The 24,288-nt window shown below is 37.8% G+C and overlaps 3 protein-coding genes across 5 annotated transcripts in view; 1 reads left to right on the forward strand and 2 right to left on the reverse strand.

The window, feature by feature from the left end:
• The window catches only part of LOC124186122 (alpha-taxilin), a 63,622-nt gene that overhangs the window by 27,216 nt on the left and 12,118 nt on the right, over window positions 1-24,288 (forward strand). For both annotated transcript variants that reach the window (XM_046577535.1, XM_046577540.1), the window contains exon 2: window positions 1,930-2,180. In XM_046577535.1, the coding sequence (XP_046433491.1) occupies window positions 2,114-2,180 (67 nt within the window). In that variant the 5' untranslated portion in view covers window positions 1,930-2,113. The remainder of the gene's footprint in view (window positions 1-1,929; window positions 2,181-24,288) is intronic.
• Window positions 544-2,115, reverse strand: LOC124187084 (suppressor of cytokine signaling 5). The gene is made up of 4 exons (XM_046579337.1): window positions 1,996-2,115; window positions 1,244-1,483; window positions 891-1,157; window positions 544-798 (listed from the first exon to the last, which is right to left on the reverse strand). Exons 1-4 carry the CDS (start codon window positions 2,113-2,115, stop codon window positions 544-546), a joined length of 882 nt encoding a protein of 293 aa, XP_046435293.1.
• On the reverse strand, window positions 4,417-23,544 carry LOC124186135 (prostaglandin E2 receptor EP2 subtype). Of its 2 annotated transcripts, none has more exons than XM_046577565.1 (6): window positions 22,141-23,544; window positions 20,518-20,754; window positions 10,410-10,608; window positions 9,255-9,496; window positions 7,226-7,451; window positions 4,417-6,620 (listed from the first exon to the last, which is right to left on the reverse strand). In XM_046577565.1, exons 1-6 carry the CDS (start codon window positions 22,345-22,347, stop codon window positions 6,508-6,510), a joined length of 1,224 nt encoding a protein of 407 aa, XP_046433521.1. In that variant the 5' UTR covers window positions 22,348-23,544; the 3' UTR covers window positions 4,417-6,507. The 2 variants fall into 2 exon arrangements, with proteins under 2 accessions (XP_046433521.1, XP_046433520.1); XM_046577564.1 differs by having other exon boundaries at window positions 10,410-10,611.

The raw sequence follows: 24,288 nt of genomic DNA on the forward strand, positions 1-24,288 counted from the left end.
TTATAAGGTACAAATTTTTTTCAACGTTTAATTAAATACACAGGTATTAAACTTTTCGTAACGTAATGATGTATGTACAACGCAGGTTACGTTGAAAAAACACGAAAATTATACTACGTCCATCGACACCATTCTTCTTGCCGACAAAACAGCTTTAATCGCGATCAATTAATTAGGCTTATTTTGAAAGTGTTTCTTAATGATTTTCGAAAGGCACATCTACGAGATTAATTTTATGTTATTCTGATCTCTGAAATTTTATTTTACAGTACTATAGATAGGGTGAATAAATATATTTGCCAAATATTAACACGAATGAATGAATGGATGACTTAAAGGACAGTAGAAGCGTCCGCGTGTCTTCTTTCAAATCATATAACCGCATCTTGTGATATGAAATTGTGACCATTTTAGTAACTTATCGTTTAGATCGGATAATTTTAAGTGAAAAGAAGCGAAGTGTGTGTAAATTGTAAACGAAGACACTCGCGTCTTACATGAAACTCAACTGGGATCTCAGCTACGAATAGAATAGCTTTCGTTTTACTGAAGATCACTCTCGATATCGAGCCTCCTTACTCGAACCCTTTGCTTATAGTGATACTCTTTGAGGTAACTTTTCAACGTTTTAGGTAGCTGTAGTTTGTTTATACCGTCGTACGTTGTTCTAGTCGTTATAATCGCTCGACATAAATGTTGCAGCGGAAAAGCGTATGTACGATGCAACGGTATCGTCAGCACAGGCTCAAAGAACATACAGCAAGACGGGTCCTTGTAGTGTTCTATCAAGCCGCATACCTAGAAGTACACAAACGTATTATTAGTATTGAATTGTCGGTTTTTCAGATCGCCCCTTCAGTTTCCGCAAAATTATAAAAGCCAAAAATTACCGTTCCAGAAGCGTAAACACCAGGGTCGTGCGAATCGAAACTGAATTTGTGGTTCCACTGTTCGACTCTCGCGTGTAACGAACGTTCGTACTTTCTAAAGCTAACCGAGAAGAGGAATTCCTCTTGGGCAGAATCGCGCAGCAAAAATGTTCCCTCTTGTTTGCCCTCTAGCAAACGTTCTGCCTCGTAACGGTCCATTTTACCCCAGTAAAAAGAGCAGGCTGTGATTGATCGTAAATCAGGTACCAGGCAGTGAACGTAATCGACCTAGGTAGAAACGAAAACTTGCAATAATTATTCACACCTTTGAGTATTATTACTCGGCAATTTCTATATCGGCAAGACTTTTTAACCTGAGTATGCGCAGGTCGTTCGATATTTGGAATTAGGGAAAAATCAATCTGCGACAGAGCGGTGAGAGCTGCGGCCTGAATTCCAGCATTTGCTTGAAACAACGCGGCCAGGCTATCGACCGTTATTCCATTAGGATGCACCTGAATACCCGTTGCGATATTAGGTTTGTATCCCGGGGGTGGTTCTACACCTTCTTCCATCTCCCTGGCTCTTTGAAGTCTAGCCCTCTCGTCGCAGTCCTGAAACAAGACAATCTTTGATGACTTTACGAAGTTGTACCTTTAAAATCCTTCTAAACGAAAACCTTCCTCGATAGTAAAAATTAACAAGTTACTTCCTTTCAGCTAGATAATATCTCAAGCCTCGCTTTTGCATTGCGGTTGAACATAAAAAATATCTGCATACTGGAAAAACATGAAGCTGAAGCTAGCGGCCAGAGTTAGCTGCCAAATGTGTTAAACTTTTTAGAAATAGAAAAATGTAGTCCAGTTTAATCCTCATAATTTTATCAAAGTATTAGGGGGTCAATGTATTTCACAATAATTTTATTTTCGCATTTCACTATCTTATTACGCTAATTCTGGCTGCTAGCTTAAGCCGCGTGGAAAAACGTAACTCGTGCTTGTTTATTTCAATATGTATCAAATTTCTGGTTTTGTAATAAATGTCTTCTGATTTGTTCCAGGTTTTTCAAGCCTGTGTCAAACTGGGATTGAGAAACTTGAAGGGATCGGCAAAGACAAAACATTACCTCCATGGGATATTCCTCAGGATTAAATCGGGACAAGTCGATAACCGGACTAGAAGGCAGAGGTCCCAGAATTGGACTTTGAGGAGCCGAAGAGCTGTTGAATACGACACCAGCGCCCATGGGAAGTTCTTCCGTTCTTCTGTATCCGGTGCAGACGCATTCAGAGTTGTTATTTCCCTGGCCAGGTATGTCCGTACTTTTGGATCCCTTGCTCTTGGCGCAATTGAATTTCAGTACCCAGTTACTGCGCTTTTTTTTCGAAGACAGCAGGTGATTGCAGGCAGGATTTTGATCCTTGCTTCGTTGTTTACCTGAAACAAAATAGAAATTTGCAAATAATTAGACAAAACATTTAACCCGACGAATCGCGTGCTTCAGATAAATCAAAACCGATCGATTCCTGACCCCTTCTTTTTCCGAAAGATAAAGTCTTCGACGTTCTTCGCAACGGTAGATTAGTCGGACTGTCTTCCGAGGTGATGCTGCTGTTGCTGCTGCCGCTACTGCTGCTGCTGCAAGATGCTGCCTGTGGTTTTAGCTGTGCTTCGGACTGAGGTACAAAGTTTCCATTATTGCAGGTTGACTTGGACTCCTGCGAGTCGATCTGTTGGCTGTATATAGACTCAAATCTCGAGTTGTGATTGTCTAAGCCCAAGTCGAGCCGTTCGTTGTTGAGATTTTCGTCAGACTTATTTTGTGTGTTTTCTGTTTCGTTGGGCGGTAACTCGACGTTCCCGTTATCCTCGGCGTTCTGATTTGGCATGTCTGTTGTGGGAGTACTCTGGCGCGTTACGTTGGCTGAATTCTTGAGCTCGGATTTCTCACTGTCCATCTTAAAGAAATTTCTCAAGCTGGCTAAGCGTTGGCCCATTATAAAGCGAACCGAGCGGCATCTTATTTTTATCGGCCTCTGTTCAAGGCTGGTGTTTTCAACATTTGCCGATCTAAGTGACCATTGGTGAAGAGCGAAGAGATGGACAGGCGCGTCTTAGCAAGCGATGAACTTTCTCCAAATAGACTTCGACTCAAGCTACGGCTACCTGAAACGCAGGAGATAAAAATTGGCTTTACTTACTCGAACAGTGAATTCGAAACCGGTTTTTCAAAGATCTCAGCACCGAGGAGCTCACGTTAGAATCTGGTTTTCTCGCCAAACTGAGGCACACGAGGAAAATCATAACGCGGTAGACACAAGTTCGTATTTGTTATCAGTCTCTCTGTGGCTAGTGGTTATATCTATCCGTGTATGCGCGTAATTCAGGAAATTCCATTCACTCCAGATTACAATTATACAGAATTGATTTTTCTGCCTCTTTTTTTCTGGTAAAAAAAAAAAAGAAAAATAGCCGCTCTCTTACAACCCGCGGTATTTGTTGTTTAACAAAGATGAACATTTATCGGGAGAAAATTACGGCTGCTGCACCATTTTGTGTACTACGACGACGTTTTCTCACGTGAATGAAATCTTCCTTACTTCACAACTCCGGGTAATACATTATCTTACGTGAAATATTATTCCATCGGGAATTACGAACCGTATATGCGCTGGGTTTTACTCCTGTATGATTTCTGATTTTTAAGAAACGTTTCGTAGACACTGTTCACCAGGGAATAAATAAATAAATTCTAAAAAAAAAGTTTTCTTCCCACCAAGGCTAATCGCAGCTACCCCTTCACCACCGTGACTGACGACAGCTTGTCCAAACTTGTCGTGTGCATCCCGTCACCTTGAACGAAACAGCGTTGAGATTCGAGGTGTGTACGGATGTTTTTTGGCTAAAAAAAGCATTCCCTCTTTACCGATCCGAAATCCATCGGACAAACTGTTCACTAGAGAGAGCCAGCGTTAAACGAAGCGTTGACGAAGATACGCGACAATACCGGACAATAATACTAGATTGGCACGCGTTTTCTGATCAATCGGTGGAAAACAAATTGCCGTATTTTTTCTAGCGATATTTTGGCTCGACGATTATTTTTTGCATCCGTGATTTATCCACCAGAGGCTAACGGAGATTTGAACTTGCGCCTGACGCAGTTCGTGACGGCAATTTGGCATACATAAATTCGACGATGCGGATATTTTTTACAAAAGTATTGAGTTTCTGAATCAACCGCTCATCAATGGTGTAAAGATGGTGCTTTCTAGCTCTAATTATATTCTCGTCGGGTGACGATTATTTTCTGCTATTTTTAAACTCAATCAGGTCATTGTTACTTCTTACTCGACACCTTAACGGACTTCAATACACTCTCCGCTGCGCATATCTAGTTGCTTTTGATTAGGCGTTTGATCGCGTAATTTAATTGCCAAAGTTAGGTTTAGTCTCGGAATGGCTTGAGTTTTGATTAATCAATGGTTGTTTACCGCGAATATGTATGATATGGTGTAGGTCATAGAAAAAATTAAACAACGAACAATTAACTGCAGAATATGTTCAAGATATTTATTAACATTGACGTCGAAATGCGTGTTGCACGATACGACATTTCTTGCATAGGTATATACATATAGGATACCTATACAATGTAATTAGTACTTGTGTAAACATAATCGTTCATGTTGACGTATAATAACTCTTATACCTACATGTATACCATTTTACAATACATTCAACAGGTGTAAACAATCAGTAAAAAATATTATTTACCGTTTTGATTATAATCAATGCTACGTATAACCTATGGCATAGCTTGAATTGCATATAGTGACGATAAAAACCCATCGTATGCATGTGCAGTTAATAAACAGATAACAGTCGTAAAAATTAAAAATGGACAGGTTGCATTAAAACACGTACCAAAATGTGAAACTAAAAGGAAAAACAAATAAAAATCGACTTGTAAACAGTCGTTGAAAATAAAGTGCATGTACCTATACGTACGTATAAAGATACAACATAGTAGCTCGTAACCGAAGTCTGTATTCACTTGATCGAATAATTTACTGAACAATAATATTTAATTTAAAGAAAAAAAAAATTAATTTTATTCAATTTTTTCTTTGCTACTTTCGCGACATTTCTTTTCAGCTATTCGCATTTCATTTGACATATTCGTCAGATAAACATCTACCAGCAATAAGTTGCAGCGAAAATTTCCCGAACATGTACATCATAGTCTTAGAAATTAAAATTAACGAACGTCGATCATTAACTCGGAAAGTTACCTTTGGTATTGTTAGTTGTGTGTAACGTAGTTTAATTGATATCGTAACGTATCGGTTGTTTTGCGAGTCTTAAAAAATAACACAATATATTTGTTACTGACTAGAAATATACGTGTATACATACGTCATTTTTTCACTTTTACATTACATACGTTAAAATATGTATAAGCTTTTTTGTTGATTTTCGTACATCAAATATTTTCATTATTCGTAAGGCAATTTGTAGAGTTGAAATCCGTTTGCATAAATCTATATTCGAAGCCATCACCTGCGTCGCCTCTGTGACAAGCGATGACTTGAATTTACAATTAGATTACAGCGTTAATAACAGTAACATGTTAGATTATTAATATCATTCTTTGATTCAGTTTTATCTTTAACAATTACAATCATAGTTTTGATTTTTCTTACTGTACATAAGAATTTTTAATTAACATAATATCCTACACCCTTGATTTTTTTTTTTTTTTTTTTTTCGGTTGAATAGTTTGCTTTTCTGATTATTATTATTATTATTATTATTATTTTCAACGTGCATATAGACACCCATACACGATAATAATTGAATTTCAATTAGCACAGCAAATTTTCATTTCATCCATTTTTCAGAACAGTAATATTTACACTCGACATTAACATTTCTCATCGGTTGTAATCTTATTATCGTTCGACCCCTGCGTGACTTTGAAGAAATATTCAATCATTTTCAACACCATCTTTACACTATTCAATAATCAACGGATTCAGGTACCGCTTTACATTCTCCACGTACAATACATACCTATCTCAAGTTCTTTACACATATGTTATTTCAGAAAGGCACCGTGCAGCCATTGTCAACACCGAACAAAGTTACTCAATTTTTTCGTACCAAGTATAACTATGATATATAATAAATGCAGTGCGTATGCAAATTAATGCTGCCAAAATTGCCAAGATTAAAAATTAAGCCAGCTGAGTCACGTTGAAGCGATTTCCTAAAATCTGATTCCGATTTAACGCTGCTGGTAAGGAACGAAAAAAAAAAAACCGTAACAAATAAATAAACGCGACTCATAGAATAATGAAAATTTTTTTACGCCATCGGTAAATATTAAACAAACATATGTATTGTCGCAGGGTTTGTTAATTAGCTGCGCATGATCGCTGTCCGCGTAATATATATTTAGTAGAATTAATTACAACACGCGTGCGAATCGTCGATTGCGGGGCAATGAAAAATTGACAAATTTTTCATTTTTGTTTTTTCAAAATTCAGCGAGAGACCGGAAGACCGGTAATAATCATACCCGTGTCTCCCTGTATTTTTTCCGACGATTTCCGATCGCTCGCAAAAGCCAATCTCAGACTGCCGCCGCTGTAAGTTGAGGCTCCATTTCCTCGCTGACCGGAGTCGATGGAGCTTCCGTTATCGGAGTTGGCGGATCCCCGCTGCTGCCGCGATTGTCGATGGTCCCTGACGGCGAATTGATGTTTGAATAAATAATTAAATAAGACGAAATCAAGCCAGAAAAGGAATTTTTTCGCGACACATTAACATCACCATATAATGAAAATGTAAGAGTCCGTCCGTCTGTTCGGCAATACGACCGAGTAAATAGTCTGAAACTGACAGGACTCGGCAACCGAATGAAAAAGTTTTGATAGAAAAATTGGAAAAGAGCAAAAGCTTCTGAAAAACGTAAAAAATTTGACATTTTTTTTTTTTTTCAAATAAGTATACAAACTGGGAAACACGTGATCGTTTTTTTAGAAAAAGTATGTAATGTTTCTCGGTTCAACATTGAGAATCGATTTGTTTCCCTTAGAACCGGAAGTTCAAAATTAAACGGGAAATGGTAGTTTTTCATCACCATCATTTGATCGTAAATTTTCCTCCGAGTTTCAAATTTTTTTATCCATTCGTTATATTCAGTTAAAAGTTTGTTTTTCGTATTACGGAGGTTCAAAACCGTAAATAATCGTTGAAATTATAAAGAGTGATTTATATCGCCAAATAAAGTAACAATAATAAATACAATCACCCCGATGAATATTTCCACAATGATGTAAACCGCTTACCTGTAAAGGAGCTTGCGCGACTTCTTCCCGAGCGGCAGATGCGGCACAGCGGTTTTAGGAAGGGAAAACTGGGGCGCATTCGTAACAGCACGTAAATGTAGGGATCCAGGGTGAAGTGAATGCATAGCAGGATGTCGGCGATCGTGTTGAACGCAAAGATCAATTTTTCAACGATAACTCGCTCCCGTCCGATACTCGGCGAGTACTGGGCCAAGGGGATCGAGATCTGAAAGGAGAAATTAATCATCGAGATTTCCTCCGGAAACCCGAGTCGAAATTCAGCGCCTACTTTAAGGTATAATAGATTCAATTTCAATGCAATGTCGAACGCTAATTTGACGCCGAAAATGTCGACTTACGAATTTTTCTCAGTGTGGAAGTTCGATGCAGGATTTCTTCATAAATTTTTAGAACTCGGAGGGTCGATATAGGATTTCTAGGATCAATTTCCTTCAAAGTAAGCTCACACGAACCTTGGTAGGATAAAATTTTAGGTGTTAAATTTCGACTCAGGAAACCCTGTAATTCTAATTTCTTTTCCTATTCGATTCAGGCACTTGCGTTTTTTAAACTCGACAGAATACGTCATCTCGACTATTGCAAACATCGACTACAATGAACAGGAATGAAAATAATCCCGACGTTTTCTATGCAAGTCGCGCGGGTATCGCGTTCGCACGATGTGTGTATGGATTTTGAAATTGCGACAGGAATGATTTATACGTTTATGTCGTCGTTTCGAACACACGTTACGAGCTTTTCTCACCCGTAAAGAAACCATTATTCGCATTTTTACGTATCTATATGCATACGGTATGGAGACGATAGATTTGTTTTGTTTTGAATATATAAATTATAATCGTTTTCGACTCGCGCATTGCAAAACGTGAGCTAGATTATAATTGGCCGGTCTGCGTGCGGATTTATTATATACGTGATCCGCAAATTCTCGAATTGTTATTGAGGAAGTGACGATAGCCAACGGAAATTCCAACCGATCATTATCGCTTCTCATTCTTGTTATTAGCCAAGGCTAAATAAAACCCCGCGTTTCGCGGGGCTGAAACCGTTTTGCAAATTGATTTATTACATTCTCCGTGCACGATTTATCAACCTGTCGCATGTACGAGACGTATGATTTGTAATTCTTTTTTAAAAAATCATCACGTATGTTCGTTGATCGTATCGCTAATTATTATCGGTACAAAGTAGAACGGTCCTGATTTCATTTACATTATAGGTCAACATACTTGTTTCGATGTTTAAAAAAGTTTTATTTTCAAAACGTGACTTGCGGCTGGGATTAAATTTGAGAGATTTTCGGTACATTGGTAATTAATCGATCCCCCGGAGGATTCGTAGTAGAAATTTGAAATTCCCCTGACTTGAACACTACGTTATCGTCGTCGGTTTCCTGTGTCGAAACCGATACCATTGCGTCTTGAATTTCATCCACGCAAATAAATTGGCTATAAATTCGTACCGCGGGAATAAGCCGCGACGTTATAAAAAATACAAAAAAATAATAATCACCAGCATTCTTATTTTTTGTTTTTACGGTGCACGCGATTGATTGTAAATTCGAAGGATTGCGTTTGTAAAATTTCATAATTGCAAGTTTCAAATATCAAGCTAAACTTCATCACATGAAATTTAAGATTGGCACCGAAGCGACTTAATAAAAAATTTGTAATCTTTGTAACTTTCGTAATCCCTTGTAATCGTTAACGATTTTCGTAATCCTTTGTAATTTTCTTCAAATCCTTCTGTAATACCTCACAATAATATCATTGAAATCCTGGAAATATTTTCAATCCCTTCGCAACCCAGCAGTAACCTTTTCAATTTTGCAATCCTTGCGACCGTTCGCCGTCTTTGTAATCCGTGTAACATCTCCATTCCCTTCAAATCATCCGTAATCGTTCCACAACCGCGACTCGTCATCTTTGTAATCGTGAAAATTGCACCCCAAAAAGCAAAAAGCCCCCAGTGACGGAAGGATGGATATTGTCTCGTATTCGTCACTAACCATCTGAGGCATCCAGCAAATGACGAACGTTATCGATAGCATGGCCATCAGTCGAGAGAAGGCCCTTTCCTCGGCTGTAGCGACGACTTCCGAGGGTGGACCGGTGGCTATGCTGAGAAGAGGCTTGGCTCGCGACGAGGCTCTTGACACCCTACGAATTACTGCCGATCGACGGCTCAATCTGCACAGTGCTCGAGACACTGCAAGATTGCACCAAACGATCGAGAGGCAGAGAACCGTGCCTGCGAAGAGAGAGAGAGAGAGAGAGATTCATATTTTTTTTCGTGCATTAAGTTGTACGTGGGGAACTCCATACGGACCTGAACAACGTCTGACCCTCGGACATTTCTGATTTTGTTTAAAAAAATAATTTCCGCAATTGTCCCAACTCTCGAGCAGAACCTTGAATTTTTTCACATTTTTTATTCAACCGCATCAATTATTTGTAAATGTTTGAAGTAATTTTCGAAATGATCTTTTTTAATATTCTCAAAAAATACTTGGAAACTGTATTTTCTGTTTCACATATTTCAAGACCGAGTACGATTTTTTTCCCATTTTTTTGTCAACTCGAAACTTTGTTTGTACGGTTTGAAAATTCCCGAAAACTTCTCAGAACTTCTGTTTTTCACTTAGAACATTTCTAGACCAGTTGTATCGTGGAGCGATTTCTGCTTATTTTTTTTGGGACATTCTATTTTTTTTATCAACTTCGTAATGAAACCGGTCTAGAAATGTTCCAAGTAAAAAATAGAAGTTTCGACAATTTTTTGGGAATTTTCAAACTGTACGCACAAAATTTTAAGTCGATCAAATAAATTAAAAAGTAGGGAAAATTTTTTTTTAAAATAAAATAGGCCTATCATTAGGGTCTAGGTCTTGAAATATTCGGAATGAAAAATACAGCTTCTAAAAATTGTTTGAAAATTTGACAAAAGGCCTTTCCAAAATCACGTTCAAATATTTATAAATAATTGAGCGGTTGAACAATAAATTTGAAATAATTCAGGGTAATGTTTCAGAATTGAAAGAATCGCAGAAGAACTTTGAAACGTATGATCAAAAATAGTGAGGGTCAGACGTCGGTTCGGTTCGAATTTCTTCATTAACAATAAGCCGGAGGACGAAAAGAGAAGTGGCGAAATTAGTTCTTACCGAAGAAGAAGAAAACGTAGGCGTAGGCGATGTCTTCGACGTTTTTCGCGTCTCTGTAACGGAGGCACTTCCCGTTTTTGTAATCGGGTGCCGAGCCCTGCTGATAATAATCGCCGAAACCAGCGAACGGCATAAAGCACAGGATACCAGAGACGAACCAGAGCAGAATTATGCATCGAACTATCACCGGATACGTCACCTGCTGATTGAAAGAAAAATTTCCTCGGTTAAAATCGAGCCGCTGTCTTAACGAATGATCGATTGCTTCGGTTACGAGGAACTTTGCAGCCACCCTCGAGTTACCTGTCGTAATTATGAAAAAATTTCAATGCAAACATTTGATTTCGTTCTCTCCGTAACTCGACATGTTTTCTTTTTGTCTTTTTTTTTTTACCGACTTTGTCAGTTAATTAATTAGAAGAAATTTTTAAACGTTGAAAAATTCCCGAGACAACGATATGTGAGAAAGTCAGGGTGGACAATATCCGAGAGTTAAATGAACGTAGTAAAATCACCGGTATCCTTAAATTTAAATTTGAAATGTCACCCGCGATGGTTCAAGTCCGACCAATTCATAGAAGAATTACATAGCACAGAAACTTTGAATGAAAATTCTAACGCGCGGGGTTGAACGTCAACGATCATTTATTTGCCGGGTGTAATTCGGTTGTCGCATTAAACAGCAGTTCTTATTATTCTTCATCTCGTCTCAGTTTGTCACCTATGCAGATTAGGCGGACAGGCATTCAATGTTGTAAATTAAACGCACGTGTGAGTTACTCGAAACACGCGACTAGGGTAAAAATTAGGTACAAGGTGGATCCGAGACGCGATATATAATTCGTCGCGACAGGAAACGGCCGAGTCACGTACACGCACGTATGATCGAAGATCGATTATTGATTGGCTCGTAAGTTGACCTCTCTGCGATTGTTTAATGATTGGATGGATAGCGTGTGAGGGAGAGAAAGAGAGTACGTACGTCGGAAAAGCACCAATTCATCCCATCTTCGTTAGTAGAAATGCGCCCCCCTCCGATATGATATTGACAAGTGGTAATTGGTTTCAATTTACGATTATAATTGTCTTCTTCGATTTTCTGTTAAGGAACGTCGGGGCGTCGAACAATTTCTCACTGGCCGGATCAATTTTTTAAATTCGCGTGTAACGTTGAAGAAATCATCGCTGGTGGAAGTAATTTCGACGCTCAACTACGAGCTTGATTTTACGATTTAGTAAATAATTTATTTATTTATTTATTTATTAGGTTATCTATGAAGGAAAAAAATCAATTCTGTCCGTGTCAGATTTTGTAATCACGTTTTATAGAAAGTTGTAAATTTTCACAATTTTTCGTACAAGTTTGTAATTTTCTATGCGAAATACTACGATTTTCGAATACTTCTTACAATTTCCAACGAACGAAACTTTACCGTATTTCGGATTAGACATTATTTTCACCAGGCATACGAGAAAATAATTAGCTACGCAATTTGTTGCATTCGTATGGAGAATTTGAAAAAGTGTTTTTATAAAAACGATATCAAGTTCGTGGATAGGATTTTCACCCTTCTTCGTCAAGTTCGAACAAGCAAGTATCAGAGAGTCGGAAGTCCTATCGCTGATTACCCGAAATTCACTATCGCTGATTTGCAGTTTCGAGGCGACGAGCCTTCGTCGAGCGAAGCCCTCCAATTACGCGAATCAGGAAATGGAAAATTCGGGCTAATTACGCAATGTTGGGCAAGAAACATTTTAATTACAGGCCATTGGCTGGTCTGTTTGATTTGCAAATGAGCCGATGACTAGGCGGAAGTTGGACGGCGAAGCCCTTGTCGCGTAGCTTCTTTCCGGCCCAAACTTGAAAACAAACCGAGGCGAGACCCGCCCGATCCAAGGCTGTGAACTCAATTTAAGTGCCGCGTTGTCGGACCTTTTCAAACTTGTATTCCAATCGCGTTCCGGAGACTTTTCTTTTCCACTCGCACTTTGCAGCAAGTATCCCACGTTTTTTCCGCACTTCTATCTCTGGATCTTAAGCATTGACTCGAGTAAATCACAAAATTCTAATTATAACCCCATTCGGACAATTATTAATTAATATCTACGGTGTTGTTAAAATTTTCGATATTATTAAGGTTACTATCCAGAATGTGATAGTAATGTGATTGTGCTAAATGATATTGATTACCGTTCCACCCTATCTTTCTTTCCTAGTTGATCAACGGTCCGTGAGATTATTTTTAATTCAATTGTTGATGTATAATACTTGTGCCTTTTTGTGCCGTACGGTTTGTTAGAAGTCTAGGCAAATAAGTCGAATCGCTTTAGATTTCCATAGCATAATATTGTTCAATCGGTCGACACTTTTTCCTTCTTTTTCTGACAATCGCGATTCAATGCCGTTTGAAACGTGAGGAGAATCGTTTTTCTGATAAACGTTGTAAAGGAAAAAGTCGTAATAAATTTCACTTCAGCTATCGAAGGTGTATTTTTTTTTAATCAATGACGTTTTTCGATTCAGTACATAAACGATTTCGACCCGTACGGACTGTGCTTTCAGTTTTTTTCCATAATTTTTCTTTTCGAAATGTCCGATGCGGAGACTCGAAAGAAAAACCACGTTTTTAACTTTGTCCGAAACGTTAAATCTTTTTATTCATGGTTCTACGGTTTTTCAATTGAATCTATAAACATAATTCCAAATTACGATTTTTCCCGACAGATTCTTAAATTGTTATTAAAATTGTATTATTTATATGGCATTGTGAATTTTATTCGAAGAATAATTACGACGCTTGACCAAATCCAGAATCTTTCACTCACAGCTTCAAATTAAGGATATTAAAATGATATTTTAAGACTCGCGTTCAATCGCATTGACCTTCCGTTAAAACCATTCTGTACAAAATTAACGAACGTCCACTAATTACACATGGATTTGATGGTTTATATTCGTTTGCAGAATTGCGATTAGCCAATATTCGTGACGAGCTTACCGTGTTCGGATTATACACAGCTAATTTAGAATTTGCGCCACGAAAGTTCGCGTGTGCTGAATTAGACGTAGGGAAAATTTCGCAGACACGAAAATAAAGCTCCCTTAGGTATAAATGTATCAACCAACTGAGGGTGCGTTTAACGGCTACCTGAATAAATTTTACACGAGGCACAGCGATCGTTATAACTGTTGATTACCAATTAATTACGACGTTGACTTTATCGATAAACAATATCCGTTAAGAATGTGGCTAATTAATTAATTCTCTTGTTCGGTAAAAAATGATTTTATAAACACGTCGAGTGGAAAGTTCTTACAGACAATACTTGCATACAAATGATTTGGATAAAGTTTCCTATCGGTTCATATATCCATATACATATGTATAGTTATTTACGTAGCTAATCGACAATGATCAATTTGAATTGACTGTCGACGAAACTTTGTTTCCAACTAAGAACACGATACCGTTAAAATGTTTTATTCACCTAAGGAAATCTCGAGAGAAATTAATTTAATTAAAAATTAAAAATTGGGCTGCAGCGATGGTTGAAAAGGTATTTTTTCATTCATTTATTTTTTTCTTTCTTTTCTTAATTTTTCGCGTTTCGGCGAAACGAGGGGATTTCATATTGGTGCAAACGGTGAATCATCATCGTCTGGACGTCATTCACAGCTGTAAGCAGGCCGGAATGATTGTACGTACACATATTGAGTAAGATTTAATTTTGAATGTCGTTGAAAAGTTGAGGCTCGAGTGATTGGCGTCTCGGAGTTTTCAAACAAACTTTACCGCTCTACATATCTGTATTATGCGCCGCTTACTGCAGACGGCTGAAAATCCATTAGCTAATGACACGTTGGGCTTGAAGTGATGCATCAAGTGTTGCACCAGCGTCACCGCGTCTTTGTGTCAAGGGTAGGTTCAGGCGGCAATCGCTAGTTTTTTAAACAATAATCTTACACGTAGGCAGTTTTCTCGGTATCAACGGTCAAAAAAAAAAAAAAAAAACAGACAAATGTGTATCAATTCACGCTTCGGCCCTAATGGGAGGGGGGCTCTTCGGAACTGTAATAATTTATTGAACAGAACCTTGTCACAATAGAAATGTGTTATTACACAATATAATAATGAGATAAATTCGAAAGATTTTCATCAATGTATGAGTCATTTTGTTTTTTTTATCGGTACTTGATCATCGTTTACAGTCGAATGAGATTGGGGTCGGTTTGACCCCGTGTGGCAGCAGTGTCATTCAAGAGAGATGTGGAATCTAACGGTCGAGTTTCAATCGTGCTTTTATTATGAATCAAGAGACATGTACTTGGCACGAGTACTTTTTTCTAAAAAGCTATCCGAAAACTGTTGAACCATAATCGCCTGCTAATATAAAGTGTAGATCGATCTATCATGTGTCGCAAAGCAGACTGCAATGAAGCGAAAAGTAGGATAAAAGGAAAAGTCTGCAGGTCGAGCTGCCGGCACGGAATTGCGAAAGACGCGTCGACTCAATTTTAAACTTCTCCGTCATTTTGGTGATCTCTAATAGATGTTCGCCGATCGTATAACACGCCTGGCGCCGCCAAGCGTGTTCATTTTTTTTTTTTTTTTTCTATCCAACATCCGCATCATCGCTGTTTCTTGAAAATTTTCAACGAAATACATAACCGCCTAAATGTCTGTAATAAATCTGGCCGAAGAATTCTCAAATTTTTACCACGTGGGATGAAAAACAGAGAGAGAAGGAAATTTGTAAATAACAAAGTTGCCAACCAATTCGGTGCAATAAATGACGAAATATTCTTGCAGTTGCAATTCGTTGGAGGAAAAACGGTAAACAACTAGAGGTAAATTATATGCATTGCCCCGCGTTCAGGCTACTGCCTGCATACGTTGTTCCACTTTTGAGAAACTCCTTGCGGTGTAGAAAACTCGCTGATCGTCCACCGCGATTCATCATTCATCGTTGATCATTCGGTCGGAATACTGCGTCATCATAAACACGTTTGCGGCCAGGCCATTCGCCTTTGTAATGTGTATTCAATATGTGGGTACGTTATATGTATCGACACGTGACGAACTGTATAATGTTTACTTATTAAGGACGAGTCACGCGGCTCATGTTTGCTGAAACGTGATGAGAAGTAGCAAAAATCGTCGTCGATGTATGCGTATTACGATCATCCTGCGAGTTGAATTTTCTTTAAGAATTCGGACGAAAATCGAAGTAACGTAAAAGAAATGCGCAACATGCAACATTGAGAAAAATTTCATTTGTCACTGTAACTAAAAAAATTGAGTAAAACAGGTATCGTTAAAAAAAACTGTTTGAATATTGTTCGAATTACGAAAAATGAGCTATCGTCGATCCTTTTTTGGTAATTGCAACGCAAAATCAGTTTCTGAGGTTTACTCTACTTTTTTAGCTAAGCAAGGCTTTGACGTCAATTTATTGTTGCACGAGCATTATGTATTCTTACGCGATAAAAACGAGGAAAATATATCGCACCATTCGAGTCCGCATCGATAAAGGTACATTTTTATTCTTATCTCGTTGCGTAAATTTCGCAGCCAACTAAATTTCCCGAGATAATCGAGCGTCGTTAAATAATTACCATGCATTTTATGCCTACGTGCCGTTCGGCTGCACGGAACTATTACAATTTTTCGGAAACGCTGAGATGCGCGGGTGGAGTTCACGTAAGTCCAACTTTGAGCGATGATCGCACGCCCCGAAAATTCAAGAAAAAAACTATAATCGACGTCGTTAGACTCGCTGAGACACGAGTTACGATGTAATAAGTGCTGTTAATTGGTGACGAAAACTGTAATATAAGGCAACAAACGCGTCATAATGCGAGGATTCTTTGTTCCTTTGTAAAATTATGCTAAAAATCTTTTACCCGCGATACGATACGTGAAAAAAAATTTTTTAAAAAATTAAAAAAAAAGTTAAGGAAATGTTGCCGTTAATTTTTGCCAAAAAATTGGCAATTTTTCTTCTTCTTCCATTCGCCGAACCGAAGCGACAGAGAGTCGAAAATTCCTCGAGGTTCTTGAATGGGCGTGTCATCCCAAGTGATTATCCTTTTTATTACGCGACACGTGTCAGCGCTCTTCTTCCACGAGGATAATCGATCCCGGACACGATATATGACGTGTGCGAAATTGATCAAGATAAGAGAGAAAATGCGTGTATGTGTGATATAGATTTTGTCCGAGTCCATTCGCTTTAATCTCTAGTATCCCTTGTTTATTCCAAATACGATGAGTTCGATTGAAAAACTTCGATTTAGTTAATTTGTCAAAATGATTTGGTCACGCGAGTTCCTTGATTCAAAATTTTAGTCGTATCAATCACCCGTCTTCTTGATACAAAATTCGCATTAACTTTGTTGAATTAAGTAAGTTTCTTTTGTGTTCGAATCGGATGAATATCACTTGACTCAAACAATTCTTTCCCTCTGCGTGGATTAGTGAAAAATGACATATCCTGCATATGTTTTGTTAATACTAATAACAACACCGGCAATTTCTGATTAAAAAGATTTGTAGGTATCGTTATAACGTATTTTGTATGCCTGTACATTTAGATATACGCATAGGATCTTGATTAGCGTACGTGATCGTTGAAAAGCACGGTTCGTTATTCCCACGGTTGTTTGTCTAATCAGGGTTAAAATATACTCTCTTATCATCATCCAGACTCAGGTACATACATGTTATATTTTCACGCGTAACTAACTCATTCAACCGATCTCGTTACCCTGCACTGCAATATCAATTATACCCGCTGCGAAAATTTTTATCATTCAAGCCGACAAGATCAGAGACTCACACTCGTGAGATGAGAACTTTGTACTTTTCACTATTACTCCAACTAGTTTCTCTCTACCATTAATCGAAAAACAAAATTCCTCGCAGGTTAAAAAATGACAATAAATTTAATTTCAATACTTTGATCAAAGAATCTGTCGCGCCTTACTATAATTGCGCGTGTGTGTTTCTTTTTTTTTCAATACTGCAATAATTGCAAATAGTTGAGTAGCAACAACAACATTTAAATCGTCGTTTTAACGCCACTCGCGTTTTACTCAAACATACGAATGCATCGGAAACTTCTTGTCAAATATTCGAAGGGAGGACCTTCGGCGAGGCTTTGGGAAGGTCGGAGTTCAATCCGAGTGTAGAAATATGGTGCGTGCCACGAAGCACGCGTACGTTTATTGAGATCGCCTTTCGTAGGCTTAGTAAACACGCACGCACACAAGCGCGTCGAGCGAACATTGACGCGTTTGAATTTACGTGTCTCGACAAATAAATCATGCGTATAAATAAATATTCAGAAACGAAATAGTTCGGTGAACGCAAACTTCGATATCGATAACGATTGTTCTTATTTATCGTTAGACAATCTCGATGTGCTCTCTCAGTTTTGACGGTACAATGTCCGTTTGTTTCTCTTCTTTTGTTTATTTATTTTTCTTTTATCATTCGACTGGCGAAGTTAATCGCAAATGTAATCGACCGCCCACGAGTAATGAAATGCGATTCGCTGTTATGGCAATGAATATTACGCAACGAAATATTAAATTATCGAGAGCGTCTCGCTATCTCTGATTTTGTTTAAAAAAAATTTATGCGAATTGTCCCAACTCTGAATCAGAACCTTGAACTTGTTCAGACTTTTTATTCAACTGCTCAATTATTTATAAATGTTTAAAGCTATTTTGAAAAGGATACTTTTTAAAAATCTCAGAAACTGTATATTCTATTCCAAACATTTCAAGACCGAGCCTTGGCAGATTCAACTTTTCTTAACAACTTCGTAATGAAATCGGTACGGAAATATGTATAGGTATATATACATATATGAAGAGGGAGAGAGAGAGAAAGAGGGGGAGAGAAAGATGCGAATTAAAATCCTCCTCGAGAAACGGAAATGTAACTGCGTATAATTTATGATTTTTTCGGATGCTTTATAGTGTAATTAATTTGTCACCTGTGAGAAAAGAAGAAAGAAAAAATTCTTCCGGAACAAGACGATCGTCCGGTTGTACGTCAAGAATAACGTAACACTTTTCGTCCGTGCGGAGTAAAAGTGGTTCGTCGTCTATTTTTGTAACCACTTTACATTTCACCCCGCGAGTCGATGTTCGATAGCGTTACGAAACAATAAGGCTGTACGTCCATGCGCGTATAAGATTTGGATGCTGACTTTGGACTCTGGGTTTATTATTTATCCTCTCAATTAAATTACCTCCCATCCTTGTCATCTCGTTTATCGTGTACATTTATTTTCGTGTTTTTGGTAAACTTCTCGATTGTGGTAAAAAATGAAAATAGTTAACTAAAAATTTCTCTCACTGTATGTATTTAAGCCTGTATTTTTCTTTCAGACACTTACGAGTATACGTATAATGTAAAACACATATTAGCGATTTGATTGACGTGTGCAGTGAGAAAAAACAAGAAGCAATCAGCTTATCAGTTTTACACCGCAACAGAAATTGTAGTTGTAGAAAAGACTTGTTCGCTGTACACTCATTGACTTCAACAAAAGTGTTTATAAATACATGTGTTATAAACAGTGTTTCGATAATCTGTAAATTTTACACTCCAATAACACGCAATGTCTTTTCTATTTTCAACACAATTTTCCATAATCGTGTTTCCCAGTCCGGAGTTAACGCAATAAAAACTTCGAGAAGAATAAAAATAAAACCGAACAACAATTTCGTATATCTATTGTACCGATAACTTTTGTGGCGAAAATATTTACCCAATGCCCATATCGTGTGGCGTATGATAATCAAACGTGGCTCTGGGTCAAGGCTCGTAATTTCTTAGTTTCTCTTCGTACGTTCTCTACAGCTACACTGAGATTTCGAGTAAAAAACGCCAAGGCAAAGTTGCTGCGGTGTACGATTCGAATTTTTAACAACATCCGGAAACCATTACTGCATTATACATACATATATATGTTTAATAGTCTGCTGCTGTAAGAAAAACACCGGAAAGATTTGGTGAAAAAATCTAACAGACATTCCGATGCGCGTGTATAGGTGCAGATGTGTGTTACAATTGTACGTATACCCGAATATTTACCTCCGGATGCTTTTTTTTTTTACAGATTAGACGCGTGTTTTAGGGCGATAACAGACTAGATATACGCGTTTTGTGCAATAGAACAAAGTGTGTAACGCGTTACGTAGAGTCAGCGCACTATCTCCGGCTTGTTAATTTTTATTTTTATATTCTCTTCTCTCTCTCTCTCTCGCTCTCTGTCTGTTTTTCTTTCTCTATCGATTAAAGCGACGACAAAAGTTAATCGAAAAATGTGGAAAACACGACAATCTTGTATCGGTGCAAAAAACGATAATCTTTGTTATTAAATCTTTTGCGGTTACTACAACGTCCTCAATTATTTACACTTTTTGCCATAGCCGTAATATACAGTCTTGGGTATCACGGAATAGAAACAAGCGGGTTTAGACTGGCCAAGTTCATAGAGAGAGAAAAAGAAATGGTAATATCCAATTCGAATTTCGTACTATAAATTCAGATTCGTGATTGACGATTTTAAAGCCTTCTGAAAAAACCTTAATTCTGAAAAAGCCGCGTTGATCGAGACAAAAATCATTGAAATCCGGCGACTAGTTCTCGAGATATCGTCGGTCCAAAAAATTGATAACTTTTAAAAACTCAACTTTTCATTTCCGGGCTGATTACAATAACTTCCTTTTTTTCTCTAAAAACAAAGAAACTTGAAGTTAAATTATTTTTAAAACTGTAACCAGAAAATCGAATCCAACTTGCGATACGATTCTTTACGTTTAGGTGGACATTCTTTTCGCAATTATTGCGATAAAATTATTGCGGCACATATCGGTGCAGCAATAAATCGATGATCATGGCGTTACTTGACTGAAAAATTTTTCGTAAACTTTCCAATAGCCAGAAGATTTGGTATCGGAAGCTATTATAACCTAAATCACGGTAATTCGTAATTCCTCCGATGTTTCGGAAACGTTTTTGTAACGATCACACCTGGATCATACGTTAACGCTAAGCGTGAAATTCTTGACGACGTTCCCTCGACTCACCTTCTGGTAAACGAAAGGCCTCGTCAGAGCGAGCCAGCGTTCTACGGCCATCACAATCGCCACGCACCCGCTAAAAAGGCCGAAAAATCTCCAGACGACTCGAAGGGCGCAGAAAATCCGGGTTTCCGCATCTTCGACGTAAAGAGTGAGGTGCATTTGAACGAGCATTCCTAGCAAGGCGACGAGGTTGTTCGTCGCCAGACAACGCAGCATCAGGAGGTGCTTCCGGTTCCTTCTCTGAACGAAAAGAAGACGGAATAATGAAAAGACGATGAACAAAAATCGCACAGAATCTTGAAAAGAGTGAAAAAAAAATGAATAAATAAAATAGAAATTGAAAAAATTGGAATTGGCAGGAAGAAAGAGAAAAGGAAAGCTCTCAAACTTATCGTCAGATTTTCAGATTTCTATTTTCTGCAATTTTTTTGAAAATCTTTATTATTATCGTAATTTTGGACATCTTCGGGACAAATTCATTTGTGTAACACAGCGATAAGAATTCGGATGAGTGACAGATGATTAATGCGGAAACATTTTTCAGAAGATAACCCCCAGGGTTCATCTCTGTGTCTTTATTAAACAAACGTCTAATTATTGCGATAAAAATAGCGATGTATTAAATTAAAGTAACTGTTGAAAGATTTGATGAATGTTTTATCAACACGCAATAGTTTTGCGTAACGTTGGTGATCAATTACACGTTGGAGATTAGTTGTTATTACACGAACCCAAGTTCGGTATTCGGATAAAGAATAAATTAGGGTGAGAATCTCGTAACGTCGAGTCAGACTCTTTTACATAATTACGCGTCAATATTACGTAGCTAAAATCTGTCGACTATAGAATTTGCCTCATTTTTTACCGGGTTGATATACGTATTTTAACTTTTAATTGAAAATTTTTTTTTCGAAAATATTTATCGTGTCCACCGCTGGTTAAGAGATTTAAGGTAAATGTCAAAAAATCATGATCATTATGTTCAAGGAAATGATTTTGCTCGTTGATAGAGCGGGAAATACGTAACAGGAAGGAAAACCAGCTTCCTTCTTCAGTGGCAAAATTAGTTTTAACCAGCGTAGAAGGTCGCGTGTATGAATAATGTATGATAAAACAGCGAATACGTATCGTTAACTATTTATTATTATTCTTCTCTTGTCAATTTAAAACCGAAGCTTTCTGCTTTCCAAAAACCTTGATTAAGCTGGTTCCACCGGTTCGTTTGAATCGTAAATTTTATCAACGAAGATTACGATCGGCAAGAGGAACAATCCGGAAATAGTTTGAAAAGAAAATTGAGCACCATTTTTAAAAGTTGCGAAGTCGAAGTTTTTTGCTTTCGAAAAAGTTTGAATTTCACCGGACGTTTTTACAGATCAGTACAGATTTTTACCAGCAAGAGGAACAATCCCGAAATTGTTTGAAAAGAAAATTGCGCAGTATTTTTAAAAGTTGCGAACTCGAAGTTTTTTGCTCTCGAAAAAGTTTGAACAGGCCGGATTTACCGATTAGTACAGATTTCGAACCGCATTAGGTATGAACTGGTAACAGTTGTTACAGAATATCGTAACAGTCAAGTCCCTTGAGGCATTTTCCTTATCGATTTGAGAAACATGAGAAACTTACCTTATCGCGACTGAAGAGGATGACGAGGGCTGATATATTGCCGACGACACCGGCGATGTAAACGAGGGTTAGAATTGTCTGGGCTAGAAAGTTGACGTGTCGTTTTGGCTTTATAATCATCATCGTGATATTCAACGGATCGTCCAATTTCTCAGCCTCCACGACGAAGCTGGCGTTAGAAATTTCCTCCACAAAATCCTCGTCCATTTCAAAGATTCGACGTCTTCAAATGAGAGGAACTTTTTTTCTCTGTCTCTTTCTCTCTCTTTTTTCACCGTACCTTCAAAAAGGTTCGTAAGAAATTTTGTCTTTTTGACCAGCAGTTTATAATATATATATATATGTTTTTTTTTTTTTTCTACCCTTATTTTTTTATCCCCCTGCCGTTAACGGTTTTTCAATCTTCTTCTTTTAAAAAAATTACAAATTCTTAGTCTCGATTTTGTAGACGATAGAAACCCACGCGTGCATAGCTCAAGATCCGGCAGCTTTTCACGATCGTAACTTGTTTACTTCGTAAACTTGGCAACTATGGATGGGTATTAGGCCCTTTCAGGCCCTACTCAACTAAACCTATGCCTGCGGCTCGGCTAGTGTTAGACACGCACTTCCTAGCCTCTCAGTTTATCCGTACACATTTACGCATGCACATGCATGTATTCAGGCTCGAAAGTCAATCGGTTATGTACACGTATCGAAAGAAATGTCCTCGGCGATCACGTATTGCGATGATCGAAATGCCTTGATTCGAATATTTGGAACCAGTCTTTATCTTTCCTTTGATTTTCTATTCTTTTCTTTCGTTCGTCAATAGAAGAACTCCAAAATCACGAGTGACTTCTCATTTTCGTTTTACACTCTGTTGTATAATTATATCTTTCACCTGTAAACTGTAATATTATAATTGCGTTACGTTGCGTTTACATCCATGCAGGATAAAATTTTATTAACGACCAGTGTACACAATGTTACTGTATGGATATATTATACTGTATAGATTACACGAAAGGAGTGTATAAATTAAATTTTTTTAAGATCGACAGAAAATTGAAAAATGTTTTTCGTTCCTCGGATTTTCCTCGACGTCGTCTTTTTATGTATAAAATATGTAAATGCACAAATTGTCTCGTTTTCTTTCCTTTTTTGTTTTATGTGCCGCTGTGCTTCCTCACTTTATACATTACGTATGTACCATGTATTACGCGATGGCCGACCTCTGTTGAAAATTTTTAATTTTCCTGCGGCGTTATTTTCCTTTCTTTTTTGAAAAATTTCAATGAGAATAAAGAAAAATCCTCTCAGGATGGTTGTATCGTTGATATCGAATTACGGTGATGATAATTGGTGCAATTAATTCTATGGGACTGCGACACACACGTTTTTGCCAAATGTTTGTTGGCCCGCTGTTGCCGCCTCACTGATTCAAGCCACGCGGGAACACCGAGTTTTGTTTACTACGTTCATACGCGAGAGAAAGAGAGGGAGAGAGAGAGAGAGAGAGAGAGAGATTCGACGAGTGGAATGCAGAGGAGAGGAGAGGAGAGGAAAGACCGAGGAAACGGGCATCCATCCATCCATTCTAAGCGGTGTTAAGACTTAGATATGCTCAGACTCGCCTCTTTTCGTCATTCGGTTGACATCGTCTAATTGCTGCAACCAGCACATGTCGGAGGGACCGAAGGTTTCATGTCTAATGTCACGTTGCAAGTATAATTAGGAAAAAAGAGGGCGAGAAAAAATCGGACTCGTCTAATATTATTTCACGATTGGTATAATTAGACAGGCGTTGGAATAGCGCGCGTATCTAATGAAGTAATGATAGGGGGTTGGAAATTTTTGTTTCTTACGGCGAAGTGTCATTGGTATTTGAGCTGTTATTTTAGGCAGATTAAAGTACCAAATCATTGTCATATTGATGAAACGTTCGAAACAGAGAAAATTGGTAAATTTTTGGATAAAAAATATTTTTCATGGCTATTTGCAGGCGTAGTAAAATTTGAAAAAAAAAATAGCGTGTCATTCTATAGATCGGAACACGTAACATGACGTTTTTGATTTTTCATCGTAATTTACGCAGCGGTTTGGGATAAAATCTGAGTCAGAAAATGCAATTTTCGTCGTAAGCGATATTTTTAGATCGAAATATCT

This window comes from Neodiprion fabricii, chromosome 7 (assembly GCF_021155785.1).
Source record: "Neodiprion fabricii isolate iyNeoFabr1 chromosome 7, iyNeoFabr1.1, whole genome shotgun sequence".
Classification (NCBI taxonomy): domain Eukaryota; kingdom Metazoa; phylum Arthropoda; class Insecta; order Hymenoptera; family Diprionidae; genus Neodiprion; species Neodiprion fabricii.